Source organism: Euprymna scolopes, chromosome 1 (assembly GCF_053919585.1).
Source record: "Euprymna scolopes isolate OS-2025 chromosome 1, ASM5391958v1, whole genome shotgun sequence".
In the NCBI taxonomy this organism is placed as follows: Eukaryota; Metazoa; Mollusca; class Cephalopoda; order Sepiida; family Sepiolidae; genus Euprymna; species Euprymna scolopes.
Genome location: NC_136482.1, coordinates 199,850,104 through 199,873,717, shown reverse-complemented (window position 1 = coordinate 199,873,717; position 23,614 = coordinate 199,850,104). Strand labels below are relative to the sequence as shown.

The following is a 23,614-nucleotide window of genomic DNA, read 5'->3' as shown; positions in this document are numbered from 1 at the left end:
TTCTTTTTATATGGTACATATGTGCGCACACATATATTTCTCTCAATCATCTCCATTGAGGGAAGGAAACAGCAAAAAAAAAAAACAAAAAAAAAAAACAAAAAAAAACTCAACTGCTCTCTCTTCTGTGGGAAGAGAAACATTATTGCTCATTCGCCACGTTATGCGAGCAACTTTCCGTTACGTAACTCTTGGGCCACGTAGCTCTCATTCAACTTCTAATGGAACATTCTATTCTACTTAATTTTGATTCTATGTATTTTTTTAATTCTAACCTTATTCTTAACTATCTGCATCTAACTATGATTACGTTCGACCAAGGAGAAAGCATATGCGTCGACAACACGTTTGTTTATAAGTTTATGTTTGTCAAGTAACTTAAATAACATTTCCGTTTTGCCTTTTTTAAACTCTGAGTTAGAGTGGACACATCGATTCTTATTTTGTTATATTGCATCTCAATATCTTTTTAATGTCGAAAGTATAAGATTCATAAAAAAAATGATTTTGCTGCGAGAGAACATTCGAATGCATACCTTTTACAGGCGTACTAGTGCATATAATGGCACAGTATAATATCGGATTCCAGAGTCCGCGAAAGCATCATTTAATTTAATCATACACCTCTTTCTTTTTATAAAAAAAAACAATAAAGTTTTCCCAGTGTACGCGAGTAGCAATTGTAGTAGATTTGTATGCGAGAGTGAAAACTAGTACTTCTTGTATGCATGGTCAATAAAAATATCGAAGCGGATTGAATATTAAAATCGAAAGAAGCGAACCAAACTAAAATTTTATTTTCTAACAACATACACGAATACCTGACAGAAATCTCTAGCCGAATAGATTTGTGTATGTAGCTTTTGTTACCGAAGATTTGAACATCTATGTCGGGGATCGATTTTACTATATATATTTGAATGAGGGTCTCAGGCGCTGGAGGACTTATTCCGTCGTTAGCTTTGGAATTTCCATCTTGTTTTCTTATTTCCATGACTAAACCAACACACGTAAATTTAAATATAATGTGAACAAACAATTCACTGCACAACTCCACACTTAGGATGCTCTTATAAATCTGTCCCAAAATCCATAGTAAGTTATATATACATCTATATATTTTCAAGCAAACTGTTAAACGCAATAGGAACATCGGTCGATATAACGGTTTTAAGCAACGTAACTATAATTTTCAGTTTTCCCAAATGCTTACGGATATATATTTTTAATAACAACTCACCCCAGTTTGTAAATTCTTTTTTTACTTTTTAACTGTCATTGGTAACAGTTGGCTTACAAGGAAACTAAACGGAGTGAAGATGGGAATGTCTGTCGTTGTGTTAGTGCGTCTGTCGTTTGTTCTTCCACTCTGTCTCTTGTGGGTCCCGGTTTTATTGACCAAATTCCATTTCATTCTTTGTTTTAGTCATTGACATAAGAGGTCAATATTTAGGATGTTTCTTTGTCTGCCATAAACTCGAATAGTTTGTTTCACTGTGTTTTTCGTCAACCGGGTCAATGATACCAGGCATTGCCCGGTTATGTATCTGCGTGTGTGCAAACAACATCCGATACTTTTCGAAACCATCCAATTCCACAACTCAGCCACAACAATTATACCTTTTTTATTTTTTCTATTTTTTTATGATTTTTTTGTATAGTAAAAATAAATGTTGAATATTTCGTATGTATCACAAACGTTTTCGTGAAGCTATTTACACAAAACTCAACAGTTCACAATTAATAATATTGCGTACGAATCCATTCATAATATCTTAACACGCTTGTCGTAGTGCGACTTTGTTCTGTGACGTTGATTCTGACTTCATGGGATTTTTGTCTAAAACTGACTTAATATGCCCATATCTCTGTTGCCTTTTAAGTTCTTTTTCTTCATTTTTGTTTTGTTCATTTACTATTTTTAACTGATGATAATCCAACGCGGAATCGAAAACATTCGTGCTACATACAGAACATATTTAAAAAAAAAATTTAACACGATAAAAATTAAGAAATCGAGAAGATCAAAAATAAATATATTGAGAAGATATTTATGCTGTTTTAACAACGTTTGCTTCAATGAAAAATATTGTCTAAATATATTATATATATGATGATTACAACGTCTTGTCAGACGAGTGCCACTCTCTCAGACACTTATCCATGAGCCCAAAAAATTACTTCCATCGCCACAGGACTATTTTAATAGACAAATGCCTGAGGGAGTATCTGTACACAGATGATGTTACAGAGTCTTAGCTTTGTACGACAGCTAAGTCTCTCTCTCGGTTCAAAATGTTGAGATCCAGCAACAAGCAAGAGCAAGATAGCCAGCAACAAGTTAAACTGCAGACCAGCTTAATGCAGGTACTGGTCTCCCGCTTTATAGTTTTTTTTTTAAATCAGAGATTTGCTTCTCCTAGAAAGGTTGCCTTTACCACGGCTTACGGGAGCCCTCTCCACCCCAACACACACATGCATACACACAACCACACGGTGCTAGTTGGCCGTTGACCCCCAAAAAGGGTTCATTCGCTCTTTAGAAGGTCTTGTTTTTAATCCTTCAGGGAGACTAGCCACCCTCCTCACCAAACAAGTCTGGTGGGGGAACCAGTTTAGTCGCCGGTGACCCAACCATGAGGCAGGTAGTACTGGGTTACATGGTACCAGTAGCATATAACATGACCTGACATATAAATATATACATATATATATATATATATATATATATATATATATATATATATATATATACATACATACACACACACATACACACACATATACACACATCAGGTCTTCTGTATTATTCATTTGCGGTCAATCATCATTATGTAATCTTTGTTATGATAGACGGAGGACGACGGCAATGAATTTACAAATGAAAATGCAGACGAGAATCAGCAAAATGGAGTTTCTGCAGGTCGAAGAGGAAACGTTAAAAAAGAAAGGAAGCTGCGAGATCTTCAGAGAAAAAGAAATCAAGGAAATAAAGAATATCACGATTCCGAGGAAGATGGATCAAATATTTCAAAAAACGACACGTAAGGAATCCCCTAATCTCTTTATTTATTTTATCATCTATATATATAAAAGCGAAAATGTGTGTATGCATGTATATATGTATGTGTGTGTGTGTTCGCTTTTTGTGTATGTCTACAAAAGGCTTTTTTGGCCGTCATTCTCGGTTGGCTCACGCCTTCTTAAAACCTTTTATATGCTGTCTAGATAATAATATCTACGACTAAGGAAATCGGGCCGCAACTATCTTTAATTTACCCGACTTTTACAAGCTATTTTCGAGATATTTTTTGATCGCCACGTAGCGGGGAAAACAGAAATTGACTTCCAGCGCAAAACTAGGTCAAACATCACGCGACTTAACGTTCTCGCACCTGTTAATCTCGCTTTATAAACGTCAACTTAACACAGTTATCAATTCATGTATTCCCGTGGTCGAGATGGTAAGGTAGCAGGTGTTTTTTTTTTCCATTTCCTTTCCACGTCCGCGTCAAAGGTTCGGGGTTCGAGCCTACCTTTCTATTAAAACATTTTTTTTCTTTTACACCTCCAAACATCTGGCCAACGTTTTTTTTTTTTTTTTTTTTTTTTAAACAGGGTTATTTTGATCTATCCACTCAACACACACACACACACCTCCAAACACCCGGACAACGCCGGGTACCCCCCGCTAATACTATATAATATTCTTTGGTTTCTTCAGATTTAAAGTCGTGGTGTAGCTGGTTGCAATAGAATATGTTGATTTGGTGGGGATTATTAATTTGTTATTATTAGTTTGGTCTACGTTTCTAATTGTTAGTTTAATTTGTTTATCGACTAAGAAATTGTGGAATTGGTTATTAATTAAAATCTATTTTATATTTTTTAAATCATTGTAGAATATCTTTATATTTGAGATCAATTTGGTTCGATCAATTAGATTCTTTATAATTGCAGTTTTCTACCGGTATGGACATTCACTTTTGAAGTTTAAGATACAGGAATTGGTTGAAATAGTCTTTTTATACAGAGAAGTGATGAATTCGTCTTTGCTGATTGATCTCCACGAATAAAATTAATACATTGATCTCCTCAAATAAAAAAAATATTCTACAGCGAATTAAAAAATATATAAAACAAGACATTTATGAAGGGATTAAATCAGAATGCCTTAATGATCCAACTAAATCCATGAGAAAGATGATAACTGAACTTGAAGTAAACGGCATTATCTAATATATAAAAGGGAAAATGTATATTAATTTGTATGTATGTGTGTGTGTGTTAGTGTTAGTGTGTTTATTTCTACTGAAGACTTTTGACAGATGCATCAAACAATGACAAAATTGTTATCGTTAGAAAGATAAATCTCTCGGATAAAAATATCTGAAAATTGGCCAAAAAGATTAATTCTGTGCTAGTCCACTCGACCGTTTTTTTTTTTACTTTTGCGTCGACATTTTTGCAAGTCATACGTCTTGCAATTTCAATGTACGTTTATAAAACGTTATTTCGAACCGTCCAGACATCATAAGTCGTCGTGACCGTGACAGCTAGCACGTTAGCTTTTTTCACCTTATTTTCCTCTTTCGCGTTACAAGTTGGAGCCTGTTTACTGCGGCTATTTTTGCGCTTGCACGGGTATCCGCTGCTATTTTGATTGAAACAATAGTTGTTTTTTTATTCATTTATTTTTTAGGGGGGCTGGCGGGGAAGGGTTGCTCAATATCCTTAGTATACGAGCTCTCTCTTCCCACGGACAACGCTGGGTATCCACATGATGGTGGCTATGCCCATCCGTTTGGCTAGCACCTCACCCTAGATCTGAAACTATGAAATAAAATGAAATGGCAGCCCAATAAAAAAAAAAAGCAAACAAAGAAACATTCAAACCAGAAACCAGACACACACTCAAACAATTCGCCCCTTGCCTTGAGGTTTGCATTTGCAAATATCCGAGGACTTAGAACTAACTTAGATGATGTAGAATCATTTCTCCTAGCAAACTCCCAGGATATATTAGCCCTAAGTTAAACTAACGTGCACTCTTCCATCCCATCTAACATCTTTAACATGTCTGGTTATCTTCCACGTTGTCATAATGATTCTGACAGATACATGCACGGACTTGGAGTCTATATTCGTAACACCCTCCCCATGTCTAGGGAATCTAAACTAGAATCAGGTGACCAGCCCTTCATGTGCTTTAAACTAACTTTGCAACATAGTGTTAGCTACCTGTATTTTCTTTATCGCTCTCCTTCAACCCAGGATTGTACTCTAATCAATCATGTCTCTGACAGCATAGATGTAGCACTCTCCCTTGACACTAGCGCCCAAATACATATATTTGGAGACTTTAATGCCCACCACAGAAATTGTCTTGGCTTCTCTAACTACACTGACACAGCGTCATCCATAACTTCACGATATCCTATTCCCTGACACTGACAGTAACATTCCCGACCCGTCTCCTAGATCGCCAGGACCAGTAAGTTTCACTTTTGGATCTATTTCTGACAACAGTTCCTGATGATTGTGTAACAAATGCTCATTGCCCACTCGGTAATGCTGATCATGCTGTGATAATGATAGACATTACTCTAAACTCTCGATCCCAAGTTGAAGAGCCATTGCTCAAAACGACAATAAGGCTGACTGGGATGCCATTAGAGATCACATCAGAGACGCCCCATAGGAAAATATCTTTTCTCTTCCTGCAGAACAGTGCACAAATGAGACCACTGAATGGTTCAACGCAGCAATTGAAGCACATGTTTCCTCACAGAAGTTTTATAGCAAATCCCACCCTCCACAATGGTTTACTTCTACATGCGCAGCTGCCATGGCTCAGAGGCAACATGCATACCGTAGATTTACAAAAACTCTGGCGAAAGAACTGACCCATTAAATTATCGCCCAATTAGCCTCCTCTCTCTTTTCGCCAAAATATTTGAGTCCTTATTTAATCAAGTTCTGGTTCAACACCTTAAAGCTGCTAAACTTCTATCAGACCACTAATATGGATTTAGGCAAGCCCGTTCTACTGCAGATATTTTAACTGAACGTTTATATCAAGCACTGGATAAAGCAGGGGAAGGGAGGGCAGTAGCCTTTGATATATCTAAGGCTTTTGACAGGATATGGCACGATGGTCTTCTCATGAAAATAACATCCTATGGTATTACTGGCCGAATGCTTAGCATAATTATATCCTTAAATGAAAGAAGAATCCAGGACGTCCTCGATGGGCGTATGTCCAAAACATTTGATATAAATCCGGGTGTGCCACAGTGATCGATTCTTTGACTTTGTTATTTCTGATATTCATAAATGACTTACCTGATAAATTGTTTCTGAGATGGGTATATTTGTCGCCGACACCACGCTCTATAGCAGGCACGTGGGGGAAACTAATGAGCCCATATCTAAGGTAATGGCCAAAACACTAGAGGAAGACCTTTAATCTGTAGTTGAATGGGGTTAAAAATGGATGGTAACATTCAACGCTGCGAAGATAAAGTTTGTTTCTTTTAATAATTAGATGAAACCTTACTATCCACCAATAGCTATGGCTAGATATACTTTACATGAGAGCACTTCCTTCAAGCTCCTTAGCGTAACGTTCACAGGAAACATGAGTTGGAATAGATACATCGAGATCATTGCTAAGGCTGCTGCAAAGAAAGTGGGCTCTCTTTATCGTGCTAGAAAGTATCCTGTACTTTTACAAAGCTACCACCCGCCCGTATATGGAATACTGCTGTCACATTTAGGCTGGTGCATCTGCTACAAGTCTCTCGCTACTGGACAGGGTTCAAAAGAGAGTTGCCAACCTAATAGGTCCCAAACTGTCATCTAAGCTTCAGCCGCTGTCCCATCGACGAAATGTTGCATCCTTCTGCCTGTTTGACAAGTATTTTAATGGTGAATGCTCTGATGAACTACAAGCCCTTGTACCCGCTCGACGAAAATACCTCCGACAAACCCGACAAGCAGCAAAGTCCCACCCTACACAGTTGAGATCCCTATATGTAGGAAAGCCTTTTACTCTAATAGCTCCTTCCCCAGAACGGCAGAACTTTGGAATTCTCTTCCGGTTTCCTGCTTCCCCAACTGTACTGACATGCAGAAGTTCAAGTGTAATGTGAACATCTTGCTGCTAAACTCCCTACATAGTACCCTTGGAACTTAGGTCCCTGATAGTAGCCCCTACATCAAAGTGGCAACGTGCCTTGTTTGGGGTGAAAATGTAATAAAAAAATATATATAAGTTTCAGTCGTCAGTGGGTTTGTGTGTTTGTATGTCCGCTAAAATCTTTTGGTATCTGCATCGAACCAGCATGAACGTGATACAGTTAGAAAGAGTGGTCTCGTGGACACATAATATCGAAAACAAAACGGAAGAAATCGTCAATTATTTCATGTAGAAATATCGTTTTGATTAAAATGGGGCCGGGTAAAAATCTTGGTTTCGACTCTGTTTGTTAATCGTGCATGCGTGAACGGTCGATTTGTTGTTTCATTTTAAAAAGTTAAATTTGCAACGTGATAACATATGTGTCGTCTTGATCCAATTGATAGAGTGTACGATTACGAAGAGTTTTCAAGAATAGTCATAGTATCCATATATAATGTTTATAATGTACAGAATAGAATAACTACATCTGAAAGTGAATAAAAAACGCATCAAACTTTTATTAAATCCCTCAAATCAAAATACCTGAATGATCCAACCAAATCCATAAAAATGGTATTTTATACCGTTAAATGTGTGTGTATGTGTGTGTGTTACCGCAATTATGAAGGGGAGACTTGTTTATTTTTATTATTTATGATTAAAAAAAAATGTAAAAAGAAGAATGCCGACCGGTTTCGCCTACACTCAACAAGAGATATATCGATGGATTTTGAAAGGGTGAAAAAAAAAGGAACTATGTATATGTAAAATATAGATAGTTTTATCGTATATATACAATGGAGAATCATCACTTCATATATATCATAACGATATTTTTAAAATATTGAAAAAATCATTTTTTGTTGAGTGAGAGCGAAACCGGTCGATTGACTTTTTCTCCTTTTGCTTTTAATCATGAATAATATATATAAACAAGTTTCCCTTTATATGTATAGATGATTAAACGTTGTGTTAAAACTACTGACATATTTTCATATATATATTTCTTAGCAACGAAAAGGAAGACGAGATCAAGATTGAAATGAAGCCACCCCCACTTCCTCGTTACCAATCGAAACCGCCGCCATTGGCGACAAGAAGTACAAATAGACAGAAGATGGCCATGCGACCCAAACAACAACCAAACAACGTGAGTTTTTGCTGAAAATATTATTTTTTCCTTGAAAGAAGTTTGGTATAACTTGTTTTCTTTTACTTCAGTCGAAATTCTCGGGAATTTAAGGAAACCACTACCTGGGACTCGCACTTGATCTCTATATGAGATACATAGATATTCGAATGTTCCATTAAAGTTCTTTATCTCTCAACTAATGAGTTAGTAAAGAAATTGAGAACATAACTTCCTCTCCATAATTAATCATTTTCATATGTTGCAGTATACTTTCATTTCGGTCTCTAGGTCTTACTGGATTCCAGGACAAGAATTTATCTAGCCTGGTGGAGTATCCAGCTTTGTGTTGTTACTTGAGGTAACATCACTTGGAGAAGGTGCACCATTCCTTGTAAAAGCTAATGTAGGTTAGCCATAGTGAGGAGATCTTATTTGGGCAGCGAATACTGAATGTGATTTTGAATATTTGGTCAGGGTTTACTTCTATGGAAAAAGTATCCTCATGCCAGGTTGTTCTGACAAACCCCTGTACAGAGAGACACTAGTAGGCTTTCATCGACATGGATTATGAAATCGTTTCTATCAATTTCACTTACGTTGAATCATCATTGGAAAAAGGTATGAATGACCCCCCCCTTCAAGAGCAAAGAATAAAATAGTAACTTGTCTTCAAATGATATTTCACAATCGTTTCATCTCAGTGTTTGTTGCTATATAACACTCAAAAAGGATTGATGTGCCGCAGACTAAAACGAAATTGTTTTGAGATTAAAAAACATTTTTGAGATTAAAAAAAATTGTTTTGAGATAAAAAAAATTTTTTTTGAGATTAAAAAAAAATTTTTTGAGATTAAAATAAAATTTTTTTGAGATTAAAAAAATTTGTTTTGAGATTAAAAAAAAATTTTTTTTGGAAGTGAATCACTCCCAATCCAATTATTTCCGCCACCAAAAAGTCAACAAAACACGGATTTTATTTTTTTCAATTTTTGAGATGAAGATTGATAATTCGTATTATTTAGATTCTTCGGACTACTCTTCTCACTTTGGGTGTTATTTTTACAATGTCTCTGCCGATGTAACATCCGGTCTTCTTCAAGTGTCGCGAATATTTAATCAACGTGGGCAACATGCTCTCGTTCTGTCAGCCTTGCAGACACGTGGATAAAGTACTAGGTAAAATTCAGTTCTAAATGACACTCTTCTGGAGGTTGAAGGTTCAATCATCTGTGCGGGGGATACTAATAATATAATGGTGAATTACTTAAGACTTCTACCATTATCTGATTATCCAGAATTATAATGAACTATCGTTGCAATTAATTGGCTTTGTAAAGTGAAATACCTTTCTTCGATCCAAAACTGCTAAGAAGCGCATTATATTCTGAAATGGCAGTTACTAATAGGAAATCATTTTGTGAAACTGTTTCATGATAAAGATTACTGTTATTGATTAGATTGCGATCTGATCGTAATTGTGATCAGTTGGTGTCAATGATTTGAATGCATTTGATTAATGAAATATCCGATACAATAATACGATACGTCACTGACTACAATTCATGAATTTGTTGTTGAGAAGACAGTAAAGAATTTATGAAATGAAAAGCAAAAATGTTATGGGCTGAGTTGATCTACCCATTTTTAGTAATAATGGACTTATCCAGAGACTATAAATATACTTGAATTAAACACGTTATTGGGTCGCGATTCGTGGCAGTAATGCCCCTAGAATCATGACCTGTACGTCAGTAACATACTTTTGCACATAAGCTTTTTATTGACTATATCATTGCGTTTGTGTTGATTTTTACCAGCGTGGAAGACTAAAACAATGACGACCAGGTATTTGAAACTTGATCGACGATAACACTGACGGCGAGAGATTCAAAGCTTACATCGCCTGCAACGCAGACGACGAGGGATTCCAAACGTATACCTTTAAAACACAAAACAATATTATAATGTAATTGTAATATTTATCGATGTTGAAATGTTCTTTTTAAGAAAGATATATGTCATATCTAGCTATTAATATTCTTTGTAAAAAAATAAAACCAAAAAAGTTAGGAATCAGTATAAACTAACTCATACGGCTGTTCATCTTGAAACGTGTACGTGATGATTATATCTATCTATCTATCTATCTAATAATAATAATAATAATAATAATAATAATAATAATAATAATAATAATAATAATAAAAACCTATATATTAATACGATAGCATGTGTGTTCTTTTGTGTGTCACTCTTTCCGGCAAATTTGATTGGTTAAGATTTAATTCCGGAATATACATTAATTACAGAATACACATTTATGAACGCTCAAGGCAGTATTCGAATAGCGTGTTCTCACAGCTGTGTTTGTTTTTAATTCTATAAAGTTTAGGGTTATATCTTTCAAAAGTTGTTAAGAAATAATTGATTTTAAGTTATTTCGTAATAAAAAAACTATAACACACATCTCTCGGCCGGCGGGGACAAAAAATTGAACAGTTATTTGTTTTTTTCATTGTTTATTGTTCTTTACATTTGTTTATTGAGAGAGAGAGAGAGAGAGAGAGAGAGAGAGAGAGAGAGAGAGAGCGAGACGCTGATGTCTCCGTTCATTAAAATATTATTGCTACTACTAATTGCTATAACATGTAAACAAAAGCCCAGATGCATATGTTATGAAACTTCGAAGTTAGCAACACGTTATTAGCGAAACAAAACTGGCTTTGTACATAAAATATGTTAATAAAAACATTAAATCTAATATATATATATATATATATATATATATATATATATATATATATTAAATAACAGTTCCCTTTTCTAAATAAATTATTTTTATTACAACATTGTTTTAACTAAAATAGTTTCATGAAAAACTGTTTTTAGTACATAAAATATTTTAGGTGAATGACGTAACTCAGAGTCTGCCCGGCTTTCTCTGGAACATGACGTCAACAGCCGGAGTAAGCCGAGCGTCGCAGAGGAAATTAAGCTGAGCGTCGCCGATGAAAGCATAACAAGAAAAGAAAACTTACCTTAAATTTTAACTGTAAAAAAAAATGTTATAACAATACATTTTCTTTTTTTTTTGCTATATATATATATATATATATATATATATATATATATATATATATATATATATATATATGCATTTTAAAATAAATAATGTAAAAGATTTTTTTGTTCGAGAAAAGGTTTGGAGGTAAGTCAAATAAAAATACTTTCAAGTAATTTTATTTGTAATTTTTTTTCAAGAAAAATTTAAAACAATTCTTTTATTTTTGTTTTTTTTCAGTGTCATTTATTTATTTATTTATTTTATTTCATTTTTTTTTCAAGGAAAAACCTGAGAACTAGAAAAGTTGAAACAAAACTGGGTGGGATAGTTTTTTTTCTTTTCATATTAAAACAGATATTGTTGTTGTTTCCTCAGACCGTTGTTTTATTAATGGTGTGTGTGCGTAGATCGTATTCTGCATTCGCGCTGGAGATCTTTCTGTGTTTCTCGCTCAAACGCCTACAAGTGGATAATTTTAATTATGATGGCAATTATCAGCCTAGATTTACCAAAAAAGTTACCAGTCCGGCTGATGTAAAGATTCGGCATTTGGTTTGGTAGCCTGACACCTTCAGGAATAGCCATCGATTACCTTTCCTCTTATGATAAGATTGCATCTGTGTCCACATGGTGCACAAGTTTTCATCCGTGCCAGTAACTTTTTTCTTGACAAAATTGAGGACTCTGGCTGGTGTTTTCAGCTGCTCACTTAAGGCTGTAAAATTCATGTTTTTTTGTCTGACGTGAAAGTACGAAATGGTGAGCATTTTTTTTACTAATTTGTTTTCTTTTCTTCAAAATTGTCGTCTGCTGCTTTGAATTTTCAACTCGCGCAAACGACATTGCGTTGAAAAACATCGTGCTACATTGTCATTGGCTCAGCTTTATGTTATGTCAGACAGCTTAATTTCCTCGGCGACGCTAGGTTTACTCTTTTTTTTTTTTTACAAGGTGGTCACCACTTATCAAGGCCCGGAAGCCACTCAGGGATAAGGGTTATTGTAAGTACAGTACGTTAGTGTGGATATTTAAAGTGTCTACTTAAGGGGGTGGTTCATCAGGAATTTGTTTACGTTGGACTTGAAGACATCCAAGTTGTAGTCAGGAGGGAATCAGGCAGACGGAACAGAGTTCCACAGGCGTGCAGTTCTGAGAAAGAAGCTTTGTTCATGGAATCTACGTTTTGATTTAGGCATAGATAAAGAGTGGGGAAAGTTTTTGACAGTGGATTCAGCTAGACGGGTGTTTTTTGTAAAAGATTGGCGAGGGAGGGACCAGAGATTGGAGTTCAGACGAGCACCTGCCATGGTAATAACGATAAAACAAAGATAGGCTTGCAACGTCTCTTCTGTGGGAGAGAGGTTCCGGGGAAGAGAAAAGGACATCCCCCACTAAGCCACGAAGTATATTTTGTACTCTGTCAAGGCAGGATAGGCTGTTTTTAGCAGCTCCTGCCCAGATATGGCAGCAGTATTCCATCCTTGGACGTACTTGACTTTTATATAGATAGAATTGCATCAGTAGTGAGATATCTTCTGGGGCGGTAGAAGGATCCCACCATCTTTCCAGCGACCTTGGCAACAGACTTGATGTATGTGTTCCTTTTCAGATCAGGAGTGAAGGTCAAGCCCAGAAGCTTGTAAAAACATGGGGCTTCTCCTAGACGAGAGCCATCCATTTCAATTGATGCCAGATGAGGATCAGAGCGTTGATGATGTAAGGATAGGAGTTTGGCTTTAGATGTATTAAAGGTAACCAGCCACATCTTCCCCCACTGAACCACTCGTTCGAGATCAGAGGAGAGGGAATCAGAGAGAGCTTTGTCATTTACAGTCTTTGATGTGTTGCTGTAGATGGTCGTGTCATCAGCATAGATTTCAACGAAAGATTTAAGTAAGTATGTGTTTAGGGAGATCATTGATGCAGATCAGGAAGAGAGTTGGGCCCAGAATGGACCCTTGAGGGACTCCAGCATTAATACTGCAGGCCTCTGATTTTTGTCCATCAACCACTACTCTTATGAGCCTATCAAAGAGAAATGATTTAATGATAGAGAGAATATTTCCAGTTATACCGTAGCTGGAGATCTTGTGAAGTAGGCCTTTATGTCATACCTTGTCGAAAGCCTTTGATATGTCAAGAGCAATTGCCCTGGAAAGGAAGCCTTTGTTAAGAGATTCGCTAACCCTGAGATATAACCGTTAGCACATCTGCGGTAGATCTTGCAGAACGGAAACCATATTGTGTGTCACTAAGAAGGTTATTTCTGCTGAGGTAGTTGACTAATTCTCTATTTTATATGGATTCCAGCAACTTACTCATGACACACAGGAGACTTATTGGTCTGTACTGAGAGGGAGATGACTTATCACCTGAGTTCTTAAATACAGGGCATACTGATGAGGTTTTCCAGGGTGCTGGAAAGCACTTCTCCTTAAGACAACGCTTAAACAGTTTCGTAAGTATGGGAGCAAGTTCTGTTTGAAGCTTTTTTAACACTATAATTGGGATGCCGTTAGGGCCAGTTGCTTTACTGGAATCAAGGTTCTTGATTAGCTTGGCGACCTCATGCACAGATATGTGTATGTTACCTAGCGTGTTGTGTGTTATAGGAGGAAATATGGGGAGTTGATGGCCTTCGTCACATAGGGTAGAATTAACTGCAAAGTTCTTTGCAAATAGTTTGGCCTTGTCTGAAGCTGAGGAGATGACCTCTGGTCCATTGATGATGGTTGGGATAGAACGCACACTTCTGTTCAGGATCCTATTTGTTATTTGCCAAAACTGGTGGGAACCAAGCCGCTGCTCAGCTACTTTGGATTTAACGGACTGAGCATATAGCTCTCTTGCATTTTTTAATTACTCTTTTACAGTGGTTGCTGGCGTTCCTGAAAGCAGCTTTAGTCTTAGTGCATTTGTTACGTTGGTAGCTATGGAAAAAGTGATTTCTGTGCGCGATGGCAGCAGCACATTCTGGGGAAAACCATGGCTGGCTGTTAGGTTATTGTTGGAATTTTTAGATGGTATGAATCGGTCTATGCCTACAATTAACCATTCGGTCAGGTCTGATACTATAGAGGACACTTCCTTTTTAAACATGGAGTGCAGAGGTAAATCAGATATGAATGTATGGAAGCTATCCCAGTCAGCCATGGAGTATCGGTATACAGTATGGTGGAGGGGTACGTCTGAGGACTTATTACATTTCATTTTTATCTTAACTGATACGACGGAGTGGTCGGAGGATCCTAGGAGAAAGAACAGAACATGAACATAGCTCAGGGGAAGTTGAGAGAAAAATGTCTATGAGACTTGCATATTGACTTGTAGTATGCGGCACACGGGTGGGCTCGCGAACAATCTGAGTGAGGTCATAAGCAATGGCAAAATCATGACAAAACCTCCCCTCATCGTCCGTCTTATTTGAATGGGTCAGCCATTCCACGTTATGGATGTTGAAGTCACCACAGATGTGGATGTTAGCCGACGGGTGTGCAGACAGGATGTGGTCTATTTTCTCAGATATGCACTTAAAGACAGTAACTCCGCTGTTGCGGGGCCGATGCGAGGGCAAATATGAATGCAGTGGTGTAAGCAAGTGTAACCTGGAAGCACATATAGGGTAAATTAGGATCTTCTCTAGAGATATCCCTGCCACATGGAAAGCCATCCTTAATGTAGGCACATATTCCATGCCCATGGCGATCTTGAGGGTCAGATTTAGATGTTAAGTTAGAGTATCCATTAATTATGAACTCATCTAGCGAAGTGGTCGGCCCTGTTCCAGTTTCACTTAGAAAGAATATGTCCGGTGTCGCCTCTTGTAATTGGGTTTCAACCTCTGGAAGGTTGGAACATAGACTCCTGATGTTGGAGAAAGAGACATGGTAGTAGGGGTCTATGCTGGAAGAAGGGGTTCTAGGTTTATTCGAATTTTTTTTTTTTGAGATGTTTCATGTTGAGGTTTTGGGATTTGTGGAACAGGTCGGCATACTTGGTTAGAGCAGTACAGACAGAGAAAGTAAGAGAGAAAAAGACAGGAAATTTTTTTTTTTTGTAGTACACGAAAAAGTAAAGCCGTAACAATTACCCACTAGTATGGCATCAAGAGACTCTACCATAAACTACTGTATGGTCCAGAGTCCATTCACCAAATGGCAATACAGCAGTCCCAGTACTTTGCGCCTGCTGATAGGACAGGTTCCTTAGTGGTTAATCAAAGGTTCGGGTTCCTGACTATCAGGCGGATAACGTCAGCCCAGACAAAACGTTTACCTCCAGCACCTTTACTAGTGACATGGCCACAAGGATAGACATAGAGGCAGAAAAATTTCCGACATCTCAGACTACTGTTTACCAAGTACTACCGACCTTTAAAGCAGCTTTTTCTTCACCCTTTGTCAGAAAACGCACTCATTTGCATGAGGACTGAGGGACAAGGAAAGGACGAGGAAAGTCAAGCGTGTGCTGAGTTACGTTTGGCTCGCTCTCTGCATGAGTACCATATCCCACAAGTTGGGGCCTTACCATCGGATATAGTTTAAGGTCATATCCAGTACCGTCTAGTTTGGAATATATATATATATATATATATATATATATATATATATATATATATATATATATATATATATATATATAAAAGTGAGCGTGTCTGTGTGTGTCTGTGTACATTTCCCTACGTAATAACTCTGTTAATTTTCAGTCTGCAAACTCGAAATTTGATATACAGGGTGTTGAGATTTGGGAAAATCTTTGTAATCGGTTTTCGGCCAGAAATTTGGCCGTTAAGGGGTCAAAGTTGAACGATTTGACCTTTGAGAACGTTACCAAACTCCTCCGACAATTTTGGGTCTAAACACTTGAAATTTTAGATATATGGTTCCTTGGACATGGATCTAACTTAATAACTTTGCCCGGGTGTTTGGAGGTGTATGTTGAGCAAAAAAACAACAAAAAAAAAACGGTCAATCCTTTAACTTTGACCCCTATTATGACCCCTTAACATTTATTATTTTGGGCTCAAATCAAGTTGTTAAGTTAGATTCATGTCCAAGAAACCTATATCTAAAATTTCAATTGTTTATACCCAAAATTGGCGGAGGAGTTTGGTAGAGTTCTCAAAGGTCTTAACAGCCAAATTTCTGATTTTCCCAAATCACCATAACCTGTATATCAAATTTCGAGTCTGTAGACTAAAAATTGACAGTTATTGTGTAGGGAAATGTACACAGACAGACAGACAAACAGACAGACACTTTCACTTTATATATATATATATATGGTAAAACTGGTAATTAGTAAAAACCTGAAGAGAGTGCTCAATACTATTGCAGAGCAAATATGTGTTTTATTTTTTTATTACCGTTTTATCTGTTTGGTTACATATGTTTCGGATGTTGGACCGTGATTACGATCTAACAGCTTCGCCAGACCTTACAGAAATGGTTGGTTAGTATTAGGAAGAATTGTTTTTAGGAGGAGTACGGGGGGGAAGAGAAAGAAAAAGGAGGGGGTGTTGGGGTAGGAGATAATGGAGGGGGAAGGCAGGTAATGACAATATTTCAGTTTTTAAGTTTAAAGTATATTAGGTTGTATTGTGTGTGTGTGGGGGAGGGTAGCAGATTCAGGTAGGCTTGGGTGGAGATATGTGGATATAGTGAGGGGGAGGGGGAGTGAATGGTACAGAGAAAAGAAAATAGAGAGGGGGTAATGAGAGATCTATGTATGTTTATTTATTTTCTATTGTTAATTTTAAAATTATTTTGTGTCACTATCCTAGAGTAAAGTTTATCCTGTGAGCACAGTTGTTCACTATTTCTCTCCTACAGTTTAATAGATGTTGAGGTTCTTTAAAGTTGGATAGCAAATTTTTCATGATTGCATAATCTACATGGATCGTCTAGGTCTCTACATATGTTTGCTTGTCTTTCTTTAAGTTCCCATTATCTGTATATATTGTATATCTTTGTATATATTTTATATATTGTATATCTTTGTATACATTTTATATATTGTATATCTTTGTATATATATAGTATATATTTATATATATTGAATATATTTGTATATATTGTATATATTTGTATACATTTTATATATTGTATATCTTTGTATATATAGTATATATTTATATATATTGAATATATTTGTATATATTGTATATATTTGTATACATTGCATATATATTTTATATATTTGTATATATTGCATATATTTATATATATTGTATATATTTATATATATTTTATATATCAGTGTAAATTTGTAAATATTGTATATATTTGTATATATTGTATATATTATATCTATTACATATATTGTATATATTTGTATATATTGTATATATTTGTATATGTTGTATATATTTATATATATTATATTTTACATATTATATATATTTGTATATATTGTATATATTTGTATATATTGTATATATTTGTATATATTGAATATATTTGTATATATTACATATTGTATTTATTTGTATATATTGTATATATTTGTATATATTGTATATATTTTTATATATTTGTATATATTGTATATATCGTATATATATTGTATATATTTGTATATATTGTATATATATTGTATATATTTTATATATTTTTATATACTATATATATATTGTATATATTTGTATATATTGTATATATTTTATACATTGTATATATTATAAATGTTGTATATATTGTATATATTTTATATATATTGCATATATTTTTATATATTTATATATATATATTGTATATATTGTATATATATATTGTATATATTTATATATATTGTATATATTGTATATATATATATATATATATATATATATATATATATATATATTGTATCTATTCGTATATAAGTGAAACTATATCAATGATAATTAACATTGTATTCATTTGTAATATTTTTCATTCTCATTTCAGAACGGAACAACGAACAAACCACAGACAAAAAATATTGTTAGTTTTTTCGGACAGATGAACACAGCGAGTAATGTTAATGTAATTTTCAATTTTCTATTTGTATGCATATTTATATATATATATATATATATATATATATATATATATATACATATATACATATAATTTCAGTTGGCATATTGCATAAAATGGCGTCCAAAAGTTGTTGTTCAGCCATATTCTTCTCAAGCGCTTTCTATCGGTGCATCCGATCGTCGTCTGGAGTAATTGATATTGTTATCGTTTTCTCTTTCTTTTCCTTTGAATCGATAGAAAGTGCTGTAGTAGAATATGGTTTAACAACAACTTTTTGGGCGCCATTTTATACAATATACCAGCTGAAATGAAAAAGCCGCTCGGCGAATGGAAACGATATCCTGAAAAATCGGAAAAAGAATAACTCTGTCGTGTTCAATCAATGTTGAAACAATATATATATATATATATATATATATATATATATATATATATATATATATAAAAATTTATAATAGAAAAATTCGAGCATGAAAATTAATATAGTTAAGCTAGTAAAGGACTAGTTGTTAAAACTATAATAAATTTATAACTTAAAATATTGCAGCACTAAGAATTGATTATATAATGTTATAAATTGAATTTTAATAAGAATTCTTAATGCTGCAATATTTTAAATTATAAATTTATTATATTTTTACTAGAATATTTTGTCCTTGTTTTTTCGTTTTAACAACTAGTCTTTTACTTTTCTATTTTTAAGCTTAATCATATTACTTTTCATGCTCGCATTTTTCTATTGTAATCCATGATTTTTCCAGACTTTCAATAAATTCACTTGTTTTAATTTCTGTTTAATTTTAGTCTTATTTTTTGCCCCCCATAAACACAATAAAATTGTACGGCACTCGTCTGCTTTCAATAAAATCCCCCAATTATTTCCCTTTCATGCTTATATTCTTTACTTTTCTTTCTCTCTCTCTCTCTCTCTATATATATATATATATATATATATATATATATATATATATATATCATTAAAAATAAAAAATACTAAATGAATATTATTTATCTGAGTCCAAACAAAAACCTCGTTTAAAAAAATCAATAAGAAATCTACATAAGTATATAAACGATAGAAATAAAAAGGGAATTTTGTCTAGGATTTCGTGGCGTAATGGTTAAACGTGCCGGACTATGATACACATGGTTCAGGGTTCGATTCTTAGAGAAACACAGTCAAACTACGCTGATGATACATAGTAACCTCGAAACATACATATCCTGAGATTACTGTTTTAAAAATAGTAAATATATATATATATATATATATATATATATATATTGCTGATTATCTTAGAGAAATATCGATGATGAAATATAAAAGTACGAATATTAATTCTACGTCATCATAGTCCTTGTTTATGAATTTATATCAGACAAAAATCTCAATTTACTAGATAAAAGTTTTAACAACAAATAATAAATAATAAAAATAAATAAAATAGCAAAATATTTAAAAAATAATGAATATTAAAAGAAATATAAATAATCAAGTATTTTACCGCACAAAATGCGTAATTACTTCACGAACAATGGTTAACGATGGTGCATTCAATTTCCATTTTAGAGCAACGAGATTCAATCATGGCTGCAAGAACAATTGGAATTTTCTTTTCGAGCATGTCGTTTCGAGTTACCAATTGATGGACGTGTTCTGCAAGGTAAGCATTTTAGGGAGGGGGTCACTTATTTGAATTTGCGGTGAGTTTATATATGCGTTTTGTTTCAGGAACATGGTGCTCTTCATACAAGGAATTATTTGTTGAAATCAGACATTTTGTAAGCTGCATTAATTGTCGTCTTTATTTCTTGTCAAAGTTATTTGATTTATCACATTATAAAATTTTAAAATTAAGGGGTTCAGTACATTTTAAAAAATTAAGAAAAATGTAAATATCTGAAAGACTAATAATGTTCGGCAAATCCAATACTGGTAATCTCTTATTCTAGTAATCGAGAATGTAAATGTCATTTGACGCAAGCGAATTAAGCATAAGTCATTAAGTTTCATATTAAAAATCGCTTCATTTATTTTTCACTGACATTTTCCCGACGCTCACTTATGCTATGTTACTCTTTATCTATCTAGTGTGATGACAAGTATAACATCTGTGAACTGCGCTTGAGAAATGTGAGGATAAAGGAGAGTATAAGAAATATGTTCGATAGTAAATAGGTTTCGGCGACTGAGGCATATAAAGATGTGAACATATATTAAGTTAACGGGGAGTGTAACGTTGTATGTTACATCTTAACATATTAAGTTGTCTTAAACGAAATGTTGCGTGTTTGTTCTACAAGTATTTTAATAGTGAATGCTCCGACGAATTACAAGCTCTTGTAACTGAAGTTCAAGTGTAATATGAACGAACATCTTGCTGCCCAACTCCCTACATAGTATCCCTGCAACTTATGCCCCCGATAGTAGCCCTCTACATCAAAGTGGCACTGTGCCTTGTTCGGGGTTACTCAGGAAGCAAAAAGAGCGCGACTACGGGCGCCATTACGCGGATTTCCTGCCATCAGGTATCACATCTGAGGCCGGGGTTTCAGAGCTCCGATCAGCCTCACATCGCACTATCGACACGGACACTAATCAACCTCCGCGTCATCATCGAAATCGACAGACTGCCCGAGAGAGAGAGAGAGAGAGAGAGAGAGAGAGAGAGAGAGAGAGAGAGAGAGAGAGAGAGAGAGAAACAGACAGACAGACAGACAGACAGACAGACAGAGACATATGTATATATATGTGTGTGCATATATATGAATATATATATGTATATAGATGTATATGTGTGCATATATGTGTATATATATGTATATATAAGTAAGTATATGTGTATGTATATGTTCGTATGTATATATGTATGTATATGTATACATATGTATATATATATGTATATGTGTGTATATGTATGCATGTACATGTGTATATATGTATGTGTATATATGTATTTACATGGGTATATATGTATGCATATATGTGTGCATATATATGTATATATATCTAATTATATGTGTATGTAGATATGTGTAGATGTATATATAATTGTATACATATGTGTATATATGTATATAGTGAGAATAATGGTAATCGTATTCAGACAAAATATAGAAATAAAAAGGAACAAACCGATTTATGTGTTCATCAACGTTTCGTCTTTATTTGGAGACTTCCTGTTAAGTCTTGAAATAAAAACGAAACGTTGAGAACACATAAGTCGGTTTGTTCCTTTTTATTTCTCTCTCTCTCTCTCTCTCTCTCTTTCTCTCTCTCTATATATATGTATGTATATGTGTATATATATATGTGTACATATATGTATGTATATGTGTATATCTGCATATATATATGTATGTATGTACATTTATATGTATATATATGATTGTTGAGCTGGATTAAATCCGACGATATGAAATAAAATGGAGGTTGAAGGACCTGGATATTCAACGTTTCGCCCGATTTATGCGAGCTTCTTCAAGTCAATAACCATCCCTCTTGAAGAAGTCCGCATAAATCGGGCGAAACGTTGAATATCCAGGTCCTTCCACCTCCATTTTATTTCATGTATGTATATGTGGATATATCTATATATATGCATTATACATACATGTATACATGTGTGTGTGTATATATATATGTATACACATGCACACACAAATATATATATATATGTGTGTGTGTATGTGTGTGTGTGTGTGTGTGTGTAACGGTATTTACTGTTAAAACAATAAATGTATGTTTAATAACAATCATAATAACGTTTCCCCTATGGATGAAAAACAGATATTTATGCAGTTCAGGTTCTACACGTGGAGGGTCTAGATAGCAGATAAAGTCACTAAGAATGGACAAGTAGTATCGAAATCGAACATTCCAAACGTCTATTTCAACTGTTAACACCTGCGTGACGGTTCTGCCCAAACATTCATTCTGTTATAACCCGTTCTGCCTAAACATTCATTCTGTTATAACCCGTTCTGCCTAAACATTCATTCTGTTATGACCCGTTCTGCCTAAACATTCATTCTGTTATGACCCGTTCTGCCTAAATATTCATTCTGTTATAAACGTTCTGCCTAAACATTCATTCTGTTATAACCGTTCTGCCTAAACATTCATTCTGTTATGACCCGTTCTGCCTAAATATTCATTCTGTTATAAACGTTCTGCCTAAACATTCATTCTGTTATAACCGTTCTGCCTAAACATTCATTCTGTTATAACCCGTTCTGCCTAAACATTCATTCTGTTATAACCGTTCTGCCTAAACATTCATTCTGTTATAACCGTTCTGCCTAAACATTCATTCTGTTATAACCGTTCTGCCTAAACATTCATTCTGTTATAACCGTTCTGCCAAAACATTCATTCTGTTATAACCGTTCTGCCTAAACATTCATTCTGTTACAACCGTTCTGCCAAAACATTCATTCTGTTATAACCGTTCTGCCAAAACATTCATTCTGTTATAACCGTTCTGCCAAAACATTCATTCTGTTATAACCGTTCTGCCTAAACATTCATTCTGTTACAACCGTTCTGCCAAAACATTCATTCTGTTATAACCGTTCTGCCAAAACATTCATTCTGTTATAACCGTTCTGCCAAAACATTCATTCTGTTATAACCCGTTCTGCCTAAACATTCATTCTGTTATAACCGTTCTGCCTAAACATTCATTCTGTTATAACCGTTCTGCCTAAACATTCATTCTGTTATAACCGTTCTGCCTAAACATTCATTCTGTTATAACCGTTCTGCCAAAACATTCATTCTGTTATAACCGTTCTGCCTAAACATTCATTCTGTTACAACCGTTCTGCCAAAACATTCATTCTGTTATAACCGTTCTGCCAAAACATTCATTCTGTTATAACCGTTCTGCCAAAACATTCATTCTGTTATAACCGTTCTGCCTAAACATTCATTCTGTTACAACCGTTCTGCCAAAACATTCATTCTGTTATAACCGTTCTGCCAAAACATTCATTCTGTTATAACCGTTCTGCCAAAACATTCATTCTGTTATAACCGTTCTGCCAAAACATTCATTCTGTTATAACCGTTCTGCCAAAACATTCATTCTGTTATAACCGTTCTGCCTAAACATTCATTCTGTTACAACCGTTCTGCCAAAACATTCATTCTGTTATAACCGTTCTGCCAAAACATTCATTCTGTTATAACCGTTCTGCCAAAACATTCATTCTGTTACAACCGTTCTGCC

At 34.7% G+C, this 23,614-nt stretch overlaps 1 protein-coding gene across 1 annotated transcript in view; it reads left to right on the top strand.

The window, feature by feature from the left end:
- LOC145282885 (uncharacterized) overlaps positions 1-23,614 on the top strand; it is a 102,654-nt gene that overhangs the window by 35,276 nt on the left and 43,764 nt on the right. Inside the window, exons 6-9 of the mRNA XM_080132260.1 lie at positions 2,854-3,044; positions 8,195-8,333; positions 18,306-18,383; positions 19,951-20,044. Of these exons, the coding sequence (XP_079988386.1) occupies positions 2,854-3,044; positions 8,195-8,333; positions 18,306-18,383; positions 19,951-20,044 (502 nt within the window). The remainder of the gene's footprint in view (positions 1-2,853; positions 3,045-8,194; positions 8,334-18,305; positions 18,384-19,950; positions 20,045-23,614) is intronic.